General features: G+C 31.7%; 1 protein-coding gene across 1 annotated transcript; it reads left to right on the forward strand.

The window, feature by feature from the left end:
• Positions 1 to 2,331: 2,331 nt before the first annotated feature.
• Positions 2,332 to 10,242, forward strand: LOC107192360. Its single transcript, XM_015581587.1, has 15 exons — positions 2,332 to 2,869; positions 3,786 to 4,302; positions 4,394 to 4,528; positions 4,697 to 4,723; positions 5,409 to 5,509; positions 5,651 to 5,736; positions 6,209 to 6,611; positions 6,702 to 7,103; positions 7,367 to 8,092; positions 8,162 to 8,293; positions 8,452 to 8,535; positions 8,755 to 9,178; positions 9,265 to 9,665; positions 9,753 to 9,986; positions 10,058 to 10,242. The coding sequence occupies exons 1-15, from the start codon at positions 2,533 to 2,535 to the stop codon at positions 10,180 to 10,182; spliced, it is 4,134 nt and encodes a 1,377-aa protein (XP_015437073.1). The 5' UTR covers positions 2,332 to 2,532; the 3' UTR covers positions 10,183 to 10,242.
• Positions 10,243 to 13,881: the final 3,639 nt, after the last annotated feature.

A 13,881-nucleotide genomic window follows, 5' to 3' on the forward strand; every position in this document is an offset into this window, starting at 1 on the left:
TACGCATGATAAGTTTGCACAATACATATACTCATATTGTGTAATATATTATTATATGATTCTAATTGGCAATCACTCTTAGGCGCTGAAGACAAAACCAGCAGAAACACGCTCAGCAGTGAACGTGTTAAACATAAAAGCCTCGACGACTCGAGCCTTGGAGCTCGAGCCTTGAGCCTCGAGCTTCATATGATTGTAGCCTTATAGACTCAGTCTTTAAGGCTAAGCTTTGTAGCTTCAAAGACTCGAGCTTTATACAACACTAGTAGGGTTTATGGCTGTATTGTCTGCGAGTAAGCGCGCCCCGGTAAGGCCCGGCGCGGATAGGTCCCAGATTACCGTGCGCATGTGGCAGACTGCAGACCAAACGTTCGAGTCTTTTGTCTATTATTCCCATTTGTTAACGAAATTGAAATTGCAAGGGGCCAGTATCGAAAATGTCTAAAATGCACGGACGAAGGAAATAAAGTAATGAAAATTAACTGTATCGCCCGACTCTATAGCCGTCGTTTCGGGTCTACGACGGAACATCTTCTTTTTCCTAGGATGGATATAAATATTGCTATATTAGGAATTGAAAAGTAAAAGAATTTCATCTAAAAAAAGTATTATACGATTACCTGCTATTTTGACCTATGTTATTCCATACTGAAATTTAAGAAAATGAGTTGATTTAAATTTTTTAGTGATAATCTGTTGCTTCTTTCTGACATAATGTGTCCAGCTTTAGAAAATATCTGTTCTGATGGAACAGATGTTGCGGGTGCACATAAATATTTTAATATTTTTCATTTATTTTTTGCAGTTCAGGCATTGCGTGGCCATGCGCATTCCAAAATGCAGTGGGATCACTTTTAGTATATTCGTAATGCAGATCTAAGTATTGCTTTGTTGTATTTGTTGCACTTTATAAGGGTGTAGAGCACTGCCTGATTCAATGGGAAATTTTATCAAGATAAAAATTCCACAATCCTGCCTCCTGATTATCTCGTTCTTCTTCTGGATTTGTAGGTCTATTGTCATGAATTTGCACGTTGGTTAATAAAGTCTGAACTTTTGATGTTAAAGTTTCTATTGCTCTTTGTGCATTTCTTCCGTTTTGAAAAATTGCTTTTTTAAATGTTGGGTCTATTGTTGTAGTTATTGATGTAATTTTATTTGTTTCTATGTATTCAAATCTAATTTCAATATTGTTAAATATGTTATTTTTTAGTGAAATTTTTTTATTGTTAATAATTTATAATTATTTTAATGTTGTCAGTACTATACAATACTATAGAACAGGATAAATGTAATTATAAAATACTGTTTTTTATAGGATGTAATTAATTTATTAACATAAGCAAAATGTACAAATTATCACACCCCTGCTTCCCGTAATGTTTAGAGTTTTAGATGTTTACATTATCAAGTGACAGAGCCGAATTCCAGGATAATACATTATAGTTGGTCCGTCTTCTTTTTTACTAATACTTCAAATTTCTTATTAAAAAAAACCATTCAATATATATATATGATACATAGGACACACTGTACTAAGTAAGAAAACCTTAGTAAACACAGGTCGAAAGAGCAACCGTTTCTGAGATATACATATTTTTGTCCAAAATAATTTCCTAACCTCAACTGGTTACACTGCGCACACTTCTACTCAATGAAAACAAGATTGCGCCATGTGATTGCGCGATCATAACCAATCGCCATTATGGCTCAAAGTACCACGTGACCGTGTTCCCCGGAAACCGGTTTGCCGCCATTCTGTTTACACTCCCTCCCTTTATTACTATGTCCATGATCTACCTCAATGTCAACTATCCTACACAGTTTCGTGCAACTTGCGTAAAATGTGTTGACATCAAGCGTTGTCTACAAAACCGTAGTCAACTGCGGAAATAGATACATTATTGCTGGTAACTTGCCCAAGACTTGTACACAACTGGTTATTAGGGTTATAAGATAATGCATAAAATCGCGAAGAAAATAATTAAGGTCCAGTCAGTAGCGATCAATAGCTCGACAGTTCGAGCGAGTTGCTTGAAGCGACTATTTCAGTCAACTGAATTACATAGCGACGATTTAAATTTAAAAGATTAGTCGACTGAAGTAGTCGTTGGTTACTATCGACTTAGTCGATAGTTTTCAGTCGATGGTGTCCATCACTAGAACGTACGGGTCTGTTTTCATGAAAATAACAAGAGGGCGCCACATCTAGAGAGATGTACGCAAATAACTTAACGCATATACTCGATTTCTCGCAGTGACATCGAAGTACATGCGAGTCAACGACGTTACTTGAAAGCTGTGAATCGATCAGTACCGTGTGCGTAGTTATGCTAGTGATTCCAGTGGTCACCAGTGGTCTTGCGAACGTTACGGGTTGACTAAGTATTCGAGTTTCTTCCGAGTGAGAAGAGTGCCCGTGTCAAGGCGATCGAGCACATAATTGCTCGTGTTGCAGGCAGAATTTACTCTTACGACCAGTAGCTCGGCAAATGTTTTCTTGCGATACGTTGCTATGTAGTACCGGTGCAAATGAAGCGGCGGCGTATAACGCGGTCGCGTGGTAAAGGAATACCGCCTGTGGGGACGATGAGAATGGCGCGCAAATGTTGCGTGCGTAGCTGTGAAGCCGATGTACAAGAGGCGCGTGCTAAAGGATTGCCGCTTCACAAATTTCCGAAGGACATCGGTTTGAGAAGCAGGTGGTTGACCAGTGGTGGATTCGAAGCGAGTTTTAAACCTTCGCCGGGTCAAGTTGTCTGTCACAGACATTTTAAACGGGCTGATTACGAAGCCGCCAAGGGGCAGAAGTTACTTCTACGTAAAGGCAGTGTTCCATCGGTTTTCGCAGATTATGATAATCATCCAGGTAGGGACAGGATAATAGCAATCTGACTCTTTTTATTTTTCATAAAACGAAACAGTGTTATCAAGCGTAAAAGGTGTAGTTGACTATCTTGTATATCTTCTGCAGATCACCTCTTACTTTTTTTGTACCTATCTATTCTTTCTTTCCTATTGACTCTTTCTATTTGGCTTCATACCTCGTGTTCCATTTATACGCGGTAGCTTCGAACATATATTACTGATAAATAAATTACGAATATTTATGCAAAACCACTTTTTTTTAATAAACTACTTTACGAAAATAGAAACTAACAAACATGTGTCTTATGTTAAATATAGAATAGTAATTTTAGTACACATTAATAACGACAATCTATTGATAAATATATATATTTATCAAAAAGTATTTTCACTTTGTTTACTTCAGGTAATTGTGTATCGAATATTCAAGTAACTGAATGTTTGTTATAACAGACTATTTACTTAATTTAACTAATTTCATTTTTCATTGAAATTTTTGTTTGTACTGTAGAATGTAATATTTTTAAATTATTGTAAACCATTTACTACCTATGTACAATTTTGAAGATATAAGTGTAGCTTTTATATTACATTAGAATCCAACTTGTTTTTTTTGTATATGTTTCTATATACTTAATGATATACTATTTCTCAAATAGTTTTTACTTAAATATAATGATATATGTGCAGTAAGTAAATTATAGATTTTTATATGAGGTATTACACATTAAATAATCAGAAGTAGTTTTTAATGATTATGTTATAATTCTTCATCAAAAGAATGTATCGAATAATTGTCTTATTAGTTTATTTATCAGTAATAAGTAATTTATTAAGAACATGCCGCGTTATGTAAAATATGATTATATTATTTATTAAAGTTCTCAGTTATTTCATATTTAAATTCTTCCTTGCAGATCCTGTCATTATGTCTGTGAAATCATCAACTTCTTATGCGCAGGAGGATTTGGATCTCATTAACTCTGAAATTTTAAATTTAGAGCAATCCATTTCACCATCATTATCTGAAGCAAGAACACCAAAATCAGACAGCTGCGGAGAAACATGTTCATCGCGACCAGAATCATCAGCTGACTCGCTTAATATGATAGATTCAATAGAATTAGTTGATAATGGATGTAAAGCTTTATCTACGAAATGTGAAACTATTCATTCTGTAAAACAACAGATTAGTGAAAATTTAGAAATGGAAGTAAATACTATGGCTGCACAATTAGGAATTGTAGAATCTGATATGGCAATAAAAAATATACAAAAAGATCTGATTATTAAAGAAGAACTGAAAAATATTAAAATAGAAGATGATAAAGCATTTGACAAACCAGAAGAGCTAAAAACAAAGGTTTTGAATCGAGATGGATTGAAATTTTTTCCTGGAGCCAAATTAGAAGCGAAAGATTTTAATGAAAAATGGTAAATTTTATTGAGATTCTTTGGTTATATATTATTTTTTTGATAAATGTGAAAAGAAATTTTCATTACTAATTATGTATTGTTGTTGTAGGTATTCTGCTAAAGTTGTTGAAACTGATTGGGAAGAACGAGAAGTCTTAATACATTTTGACAAATGGAGTTCAAGATTTGATGAATGGATACCTATGGATAGCTCTAGATTACGTGTGTTACAAACACAGTCAGAGTGAGTAGATAGTTCACGATTTATTAATTATATCTATGAATGCATAAAATTATCTAACACGCTGAAAAGAAAACAAGTAATAAAACAGTTACAATATAAATGTTTTGTAGCCTGATTTATTTTATAAATTAAGGAGTAGTTTTGTAACTGGGTTCTGTTTTTTTTAAGCGAACAAACTTGGGACCCATCATCTCCGTAAGTGGATATTTTGCATAATTATCAAATAGATGAAAAATTTGTAGTATCTGTAATATTCTTTATTTGACAGATGACGTTGATTTTTTATTCTAAAGAAGATTGATAGCAAAAATTCTTCTTTGTATCAAGTTTTCTATATTTTTAAGAACTTTGAACTACAGATATATAATTTTTATATTAAATTGCTTAGCACACAATTAGTAAATGGTGTAAACCTTTTTTATAATTCTGAAATATATATTGTATTTTCATAATAGTTTAAATAATATTTTAAAATAACTTATGTGTGCGTATAGTAAATATTATATTATAGTATTATTCTATAGTATACATAGGTCTACATACACAAGCTCTTTAAATTACATTTTTTATGAAATACTTTATTCAGTAACATATGTTGAAATGTAAGTTCCAAAAGTATTTTTTAAAAACGTAAAGTTGCATATATTCCTTCTTTTCAAATTTGAAAAAAATAGATAATTAGTGTTAATACTATAAATTTTGCAAAGCATATGTCAGGTACATATACATATAATATTTAACCCAAATTTTATTCCAAAATAATTTTCTTTAAACAAAATTGTTGCTTATTCATTGTTTTGTGTAATGTTTTCACATAATATTTATTTAATGGCTGACAATATCTTTTGCTTATGGTAATGAAACGATTTAATACCTTTAGGGAAACAAAAATGAAAGACTTTTCAGTTGGAGAAAGGATACTTGCTACATGGGCTGATGGGAGAAAATATCCAGCCAAAGTAAAAGCAGTGTTAGGAAATGGTAAGCGACCTAACCTTAACTATGTACGTGTGAAAGAAACGGACTGTTCCGTATTACTCGTTTGACGTTTCTTGTTTCTGGCAGGGTGTTTTTTAGACAAAAAGTATTGTTTTTATGATATAAAATTAACTATTTTTGCAGATAGGTACGATGTACTCTTCGATGATGGATACGCAAAAACCGTTAAATCATCAAAAATGACAAAAATCGCTACAACATCCACAAAGGTATAAATTTAGTATGTGAGGTTATGTTTTACTATCATTAATATGAAGTTTGACAAACTACATTTAGTCGTTTCCTCTCCTATTGTTACATGTACAATATTTCAAAATACAGAAAAATTCTAATTGTTTTATTAGTTCAAACACTGAAGAAAATATTTATAACACATTTTTTCCATATTATAATTACTTTAAATGTAATTACAAAAGTATGCATTTGATATATTTTAACATGTATTATTTCAATATTGAATGATTATGTAAAGATTTGTAAGGTGTAAATGTTAGTTAACTTTTTTTTTGTTTATTTTTATTACAAATAATAATTCTGAATAAATCCAATAATTTTCCTATTACAAAATGTACTAATAAATATGTAAATTAATTGAAAATGAAATTGATATATTCATGAACCCAAGTATTAATTTTTTTATAACACCAATGTGAACAATAAGTACATCATTATTTTTAACAGCAACCTGCTCAAAGCGAAGAATACATAGGAAGTAAACAAGAAAGAAGGGATAAGAAACGAAAACATATAGTGATGGAGTTATTTCATACACATTCTAGAAAACGATCAAAGAATGAAACAGATAAATTATCAAAAAAGGAGGGGACTTCAATGAATGAAAGTGGTGATAGCTTGTTTGAAAATAAAATAGATTTGGATGGTACATTGTTTGGACCATGTTATGATCCAGGTACAGATTTATTACGAGGATTTGACACTAATGTATCAAAAGCAAAACCATATGCAAAGAAAAACAAGAAAGAAATTTTTAAACATGATGCTGATCAAGAGGAAGATGTAGGACCCGAATGGGTAGATGGTGAACCTCAGGGTACTGAATCGTACATCGTAGATGGAAATGATGGTATGCTAAGAAAATAAAAGTTTTCGTTTAATGTATATTGTACTTTTTTATGAACATGTATACATACATCATATGTATGTATGTTTGCAGGACCACGTCGTTCAATAATTGTCGCAGATAGACGATTACCACCAGGTTGGCAAAAACACTTCACTCAAAGAAAAGCAGGTACATCTGCTGGAAAATGGGATGTCTTGTTTCTTCATAAATCAACTGGAAAGAAATTTAGATCAAAAAATGATATCAGAGCGTTTATGGAAAATCAAGGACAGTTTGATTTTGATCCAGATAAATTTGATTTTTGTATTCACCGGAAAAAGAAAAACCATGGGCAGAAAGTAAAGCAAGATGTTGTCACTGAAATGCCAAAAAAGATTAAAACACTGTTACCTAAAACAAAGACAACACCAGTAATAGACTCATTACTTACACCTACAAGTACACCAGTTACAACTTTAGTTTCTACACCAACACCATCTATTCCTGACGGTGGTAAGACTTTTTTCACTTTAATATAATTGTTTTTTTAATGTTCATGTTACTTGATCAGTTTTATGCCTTTTTCATGCTTACTCATATTAGGAACAATTTACTGTAAGTGTTTTAAAAAATTCTTATAAATATTGAAATTAATAATATTTTTCATTATATCACATAAATGGAAATATTGTTTTCTAGTTTTCTGTAAACTGTACAAAAAATGTTGTGTTATAATTATTTTTTATTAACAAGTATGCTTTATTACTTTCAAACAGCTGTCTTTATTGGGGGACTTCGTGTAGAAATGGAGGATAGTGCTTACAAGTGTCCAAAACAAGGGTGCAACAAAACATTCAGAAAAGAAAATCTTTTGCAAATGCACATTAAACATTATCATCCAGAGTATTCAAAATTTTTGGGATCTACACCAAATGTTGCAGACCTAGCGTATGCAAGAACAATTGGAGAATCTATTGAAGATATTATTCCTAGAAAATCTAATAATTTATTAGAAAAATATAATAAATTAGGAAAGAAAAAGTCTGTTCAAGATAAACCGTTATATGTAATGTCTCCATCAATAATAAATTCTGTTCAACCCATATCACCAACACTGGTTATGCCTACAACTTTAGAAGTAGAGGACGAGGTTGATCAAATGGAACAGTGTAATGAAGTACAAGCAGATGTTAAAATTGAGAGAATGTCGCCAGTTTCTAGTCATAGCGTAGATATGGATGACGAAATTCAGAAGAAACGAGAAGAATCATGTGCAATGTCACCAGGAACATTATTTGATCTGAAAGTCAGAGAAGAAAGAACATCAACTGGTATCAAGACTCTCCTTCCAGTAAGACCCACTACGTCATCAGAAACACAGAGAATCGATAGATCAAAATCTTTAGATGAAAGTATTCATATTGATAGGATGAAAGGTCAAAGGAAACGACAGTTATCGGAATATAGTTCTGATGTTCCAAGTAGGGGTAAAAGACGACCCGGTAATAATCTATAACATATTTTATAATTTCTTAGTATATTAAAAATATAAAATGTTTTTTTTGTAATAGGTATTCAAGAGATTACAGATGAATACGGCGACTTAGATGAAAGTGCTATGGACACGGAAGGTCCGCCTACACTCATGTATAGGTATAGTCGTCGAAAATCAGATTCAAGAAGTGACGAGAACAGTCAGAGTAGTAAGTTCTTATTTTTGGTTTAGCATATCTTTTACAGCTGGCATATCATTTTGTGATAAATCAGTTACCTTCTAATTTTCTGTGGTTGTAAGTCATTAATTTCTGTTCAATAGAATATAAGTAATAGTCCACTGTTTTATTATTTTATTATTCTTTAGGTCAACTTAATGATTCTCGTCTTGAAAAGGCTGAATCCTTAAAAGGGGATATTACTAAAAGAGATACAAATAATGATGGGGAAGGTACATTCTTTTTTTTTATGCGTTTCTTTATTTACCTTTGCTCACGCATTACAAAACTGTTTCTGCATTTAAAATCTTTTCATTTTCTTATGCTTTGTACTTGGAAGTATATGTATTACAATGTTTTAACATTAACAAACATTTATACACATTGTTCGTAGTAATAAAAGAAAAATGAATTGTTATTTTTTTCTTAAGAAATCGTAAATTACATTTTAGAAAATGAAGGAGTTATGATGATGATTAACGGTGAAATGATAAAGGTGGAACAACTTCGCAGAGAAGAAATAATAAATTGCACCTGTGGGTTTATGGAAGAAGATGGCTTAATGATACAATGCGACCTGTGTTTATGCTGGCAACATGGTCACTGTAATGCAATAGAAAAGGAAAAGGATGTGCCTGAGAAATATATCTGTTATATTTGTCAGAATCCATATCGACAACGAGCATCAAAGAAATATTTCCATGATCAAGATTGGATAAAAGAGGGAAAACTGCCAACATTGCCTAATCGAACAAAAAATCAATATGCACTTAATCAAAGGACAGCCATGTTGAAACGTTCTTATGATTTAATTGCTGCTCTTTTGCAGATACAACAAGTGTTACATAGTTTAAGAATAAAAATGAATGTAGCTCAGTAAGTATCATAAAGCATCTATAAATTATGTTTAAAAAAGATTAAAGGTAATATACATTATTAAAAGTAAAAAAATGGCATTATAGAAAAAAGGATCATCCAAAGCTATATCTGTGGGCGAAGAATTGGGAAAAGATAGAAATAGAAAAACCGGACATTACGCCAGTACCAATTATAGAAGTCACAAAAGCAGTGAAAGATCCTGGAGACACTGTAATTGATGTATCGCGACGTATTGAAGTCAAGACAGAAACTAAATTTACTTTAAAAGAGGATCATGATGAAAAATCAATAGCTTCGGATTCGGAATTGATGAAAATTTTGGAAGAAGATAATACGACTGCAGACGAAACTAAAGGTGTTTATAAAAAGGAAGATTTGACAAACCAAAATAAGAGTCATATTCTTCTCCATGCACTTACAAAAAATACTGCTACGGAAGGAAAGTATAAGCCTTCAACAGTTTCAGACGTAAAAACAGCTACAGGTTAGAAATGAGTTACAGCTGATTGAAATTTTCTTTTTCTTTTATTCGAACTGAGAACACGATTTAATTCTTTTTATACATATGTAGATTTACTGTCGAATCAAACGGCTGAAAATGATATATCTGCGTCAACATTATCAGAGAATGAAATGCGCGAAGAACCAAATGAACACGAAATATCAACACCATTGCAACCATTTATACCACAACCAGAAGCACCGATAGATCCAGGAGAATGTCGAATGCGATTACTAGAACATATTGAACATTTTCAAAATCATATAGATGCAAGATTAACATCTATTGAGGCACAAGTTTGTGGTATGTCTAGATGCAGTATAAACTACAGTTATAAAAAATGTCATTATGTAACATTCAATACACGTTTGCAGCTTTAGAAGCCCTGGATCCGGAAGATCTTGTACCTAGTCAAGACATTCAGCCTCGAACTAAACAAACGATACAAATGCTTCTTCGAGATTTGAACACAGTACGAAAATTAGCAGCTTTGTGTTAGATAAGAATTCTTCTACACAAATTTCTTCATAAGTTACATCATAAAAAACACTATTTTTTACAGCGCTAATTACTAACACTATGTTAAGAAACGATGGTCTCGATTTTTAATTAAAACTCAACAATTGCAAATAGCCGTATGGTCATATTTTATAGTGTATGTACAGTGGGTACATATAATTCATAGTTACGATTGTAACGCAACATGAATAAGAAATTGTTATTGTATTATAGAAAATGTTTAGTTCTACTTAAGCGTATGTACGACTGAATTGGTTATAATATTATTTATAATTATGTTACAATTATAACAAAATTTAATATTTTTTTAAATGTACACTATGTAGAACATTTCATGTAAATACAAAAAAAACAGAAGATGTGTAAGAAAATGTGACGCGATGGAAGTTAACAAATGATAGTATTGTTTTTATAAAATATATTTATTTATGAAAATAAACTTGTTGCCTTTATTAGTATATGATTTTGTATTTTATTGATACTTTGACAATACGAATTGGTGGATTCAATATTATACATTTACGTGTACTTATATAACATTCTAAAGTGTTACCCATATCGAGTAAACGTTTAGTGAAGAATTTAATCAGGGGATAGTATATACTGATACAAACTACAAATATCAGTTACAATTGTAGAATTTAACATGCTTTGGACAAAGTTTACTTTTGGTTGAATTCATATAATGATAAGAGAATTAGGAAGGGGAATGCACGCCGCCATCATGGTCTAGCCCAGCCGGTGACGTCAAGGAGTAGCGGTGTGCAATCACGCAGCGTACGAAAAACAAAGACGGTGAAAATATTTGTTCTGCATAAAGAAGAGAGAAAAGAAAAGTATGTGTGCGCACGCTTAAGAACGAAGAAGATAACACGAGACGAGAGAGTGCAAAAGAGGGAGAAACGAGGCGTGCAGCAAGCAGTGAGACAGGACGTAGAACGGCCGCTGCCGTTGTGTTTGGGCTCGGCTCGGTTGTGCCGCTTTCGTTATGACGATACGATCCAGCGCTTGGCGCTGTGACCGGGCAATAGGTTGTTTGTGATTATGCGTAACTGACGTAATTATATTTTATAAAAAAAATTTAAAAGAAACGCGATGGAGGTGTACATCGTTTTTCCGTTTGATTGGTAAACTGGTTCGTCACGTTGATCATTACAGTTCTTGTACGCCATGTGCTATTACCACGCGTGTGTTTCCTTTCTCACTGCATTATTCCTGGTTAAATATTCATAAAAATATCGCCAGACCGTGTTAACAGGAATTACCACTTGTGATCTTAGTGTCTCGTGTTAGTGTAGTGTAGGAAAGATACTTTTCTCTTTCTCCACCCCTTGCAGTTTTGGCCGGCATATATCCAAGAGTGGGTACAAGGAACAACAACGAGAGAAGTTGAAAAAAGGATAGACGGTGGATTCGGCGAGCTCGCGTACGAGAGATAACGCGAGGAGCGCAAGTGGTGTATCAAGATGGCGCATAATTTGGCACCGAGCGTCAACTGTTCGCTCGACGACATTGATCTAAACGCTTTGAAGGTACATAAATATATGTTATTTTCATTCTACTTGACGTCTCAGAATTATATATATGCTGTTCGATGTCTCCCACTATACCAGTTTACCATATAGTTTAAATGAATACAGTGTTCGGTAATTAACCTCGCAAGACAGGCGATGACTATTTATTCTTGGTAGAACAACGGGAGGGAGAAGTTCTCCTTTAATTTTTCTGTCATTAATATTGTCTTGGATGAAATCGGAAACACCTGCCCACGTTATCAGTATACCTTATATTTCATTGACAATTATTTGGAAAATGTTTCATATGAGTCACCAAATTCACTGACATCTAATGTTGCAAATAGTTATTACAGTATAAAAGTGGGTTCACGTATTCTGTTTCTAAATAAGAATAGAATTATTTAAAAAGAAGAATATGATTGTATCACTGTAATTATTTTTCTACATATATTCTATTAAAAAATACTAAGACTTTTAGATTATGAGAAATTTATGTTATAAACTTGATATGCAATACACAGAACACATTGTGTATAGTCACAAAACATTATCTCTTTCTTGGTATGCACATATGTTTGTATTGAATAAAAGTCTATGTGCATACCTAAGATATTATTACATGTAACATATTCTTTTTCTACAAATACAGATCATTAAAGGTTCAACCATTTGTAATTAGATAATTTTTTTCTATCACTGTACATTGTATTACAAATGAATTTCATATTTATACACTTTATAAAAAGTAATTACATTTATAATTGTACATAAGCGTATGTAAAGATGACAGAATATCTTATAACATTTATGATAAATTAAATGGACTTATCTTCTCAGAAATTATAATTGGATATAACACATTTAATTGTATGCAGGATTATAAAATAAAAATACATAATATACAATAGTTCTTTTTATATTATTTTTAATGTTATACAATTTTTTTTATGAAAAATATGAATTCCTATTTTATTTCTTTCTTTAATTTGATCTATAAAAATGTACATTTGCATTAACATTTATAGTTTAATCATTAATATATGCTACAAATACTAAATATGTATACATGAATATTATTAGTATGTATATCATAAGTAGCACTGTATTCATATTTTAATGTTGTAGGAACCTGCAGGTATCTTTGAGCTGATTGAAGTGGTCGGCAATGGAACCTATGGCCAAGTTTATAAAGTAAGTGCATAAATTTGATTGATAATCAGTTTATAATAACTAATCACTTCACTATGTGTTGGACAAAATTCTTTGGGCTTTATGATACCACTTTTTGATTTATTGTCAATTAACCAACTTTGTAAATACCATAAAGGTGAGTTACAAATTATGTGAAATTGTGGAAAATATTTTGATCGAAGAATCTCATACTGCAAACATTATAATCATGAACAACACGTTGATAAAATATAGTGTAAAAGTTTCTTTGACACTTAGTAATGACATTACGCTAGAACGCATACTAATTAACATAATTGTGCTTTAAGGATTTAAACTTATAAATTTAGATGACAAATTGCTTATGGAAACTTGTGATTCTGTGACAGGTAATTAACCTCGACACACAGAATATTTATTTTTAATGCTATGGAATAATTTTTTTTACAAATATGTGTTAATTTAGACTGAGTATTGAGGTGACCATAGACAAAAATCCAGCATTTAACATTTATTATATTGTTTTATCCTTTTTTTGTCCTAGTATTCTTATCTTGTTTGTACATGGGTGTGTTATCTATATTATAAATATATATTCCAATTTTATTTCTTGATCATTAAAAATGTTCACAGTCACAGATTTCAAGTAATTGAAACTTGTTACTGCATGTGCATGCACATATATTATACGATACAAATATTCAATACAAAATATTATACATATGCTGACATAAATTAAGGAACAGGGCATTTAATCAGGGACTGTGTACTGCATTTTCTCTTTTTTCTTTCATATGTAAAGATTTGACTAAAATACAAGAAACACATATTGTTGACTCTGTTAAAATATAAAACATACGTCAATATTCACTGATTATGTATAAATAGGGGTAACAGATATGATGTTCATAAGAACACGTTTTGTCTCTTAATTGTGTCTGTAAGTGTATGTACATGTACCTTGTATTCGTATTGCATCACACAAAATAGTA

Source organism: Dufourea novaeangliae, unplaced genomic scaffold (genome assembly GCF_001272555.1).
Source record: "Dufourea novaeangliae isolate 0120121106 unplaced genomic scaffold, ASM127255v1 scaffold329, whole genome shotgun sequence".
Taxonomy (NCBI): Eukaryota; Metazoa; Arthropoda; class Insecta; order Hymenoptera; family Halictidae; genus Dufourea; species Dufourea novaeangliae.

What these genes read in the sequence shown, in the direction of transcription:
- LOC107192360 (XM_015581587.1), top strand. Translation starts at nt 2,533, where the DNA reads ATGAAGCGGCGGCGTATAACGCGGTCGCGTGGTAAAGGAATACCGCCT. An exon ending in GTGTTACAAACACAGTCAGA is followed by an intron (nt 4,529 to 4,696) that starts GTGAGTAGATAG and finishes GTTTTTTTTAAG; the next exon opens with CGAACAAACTTGGGACCCAT. An exon ending in TACAAATAATGATGGGGAAG is followed by an intron (nt 8,536 to 8,754) that starts GTACATTCTTTT and finishes ATTACATTTTAG; the next exon opens with AAAATGAAGGAGTTATGATG.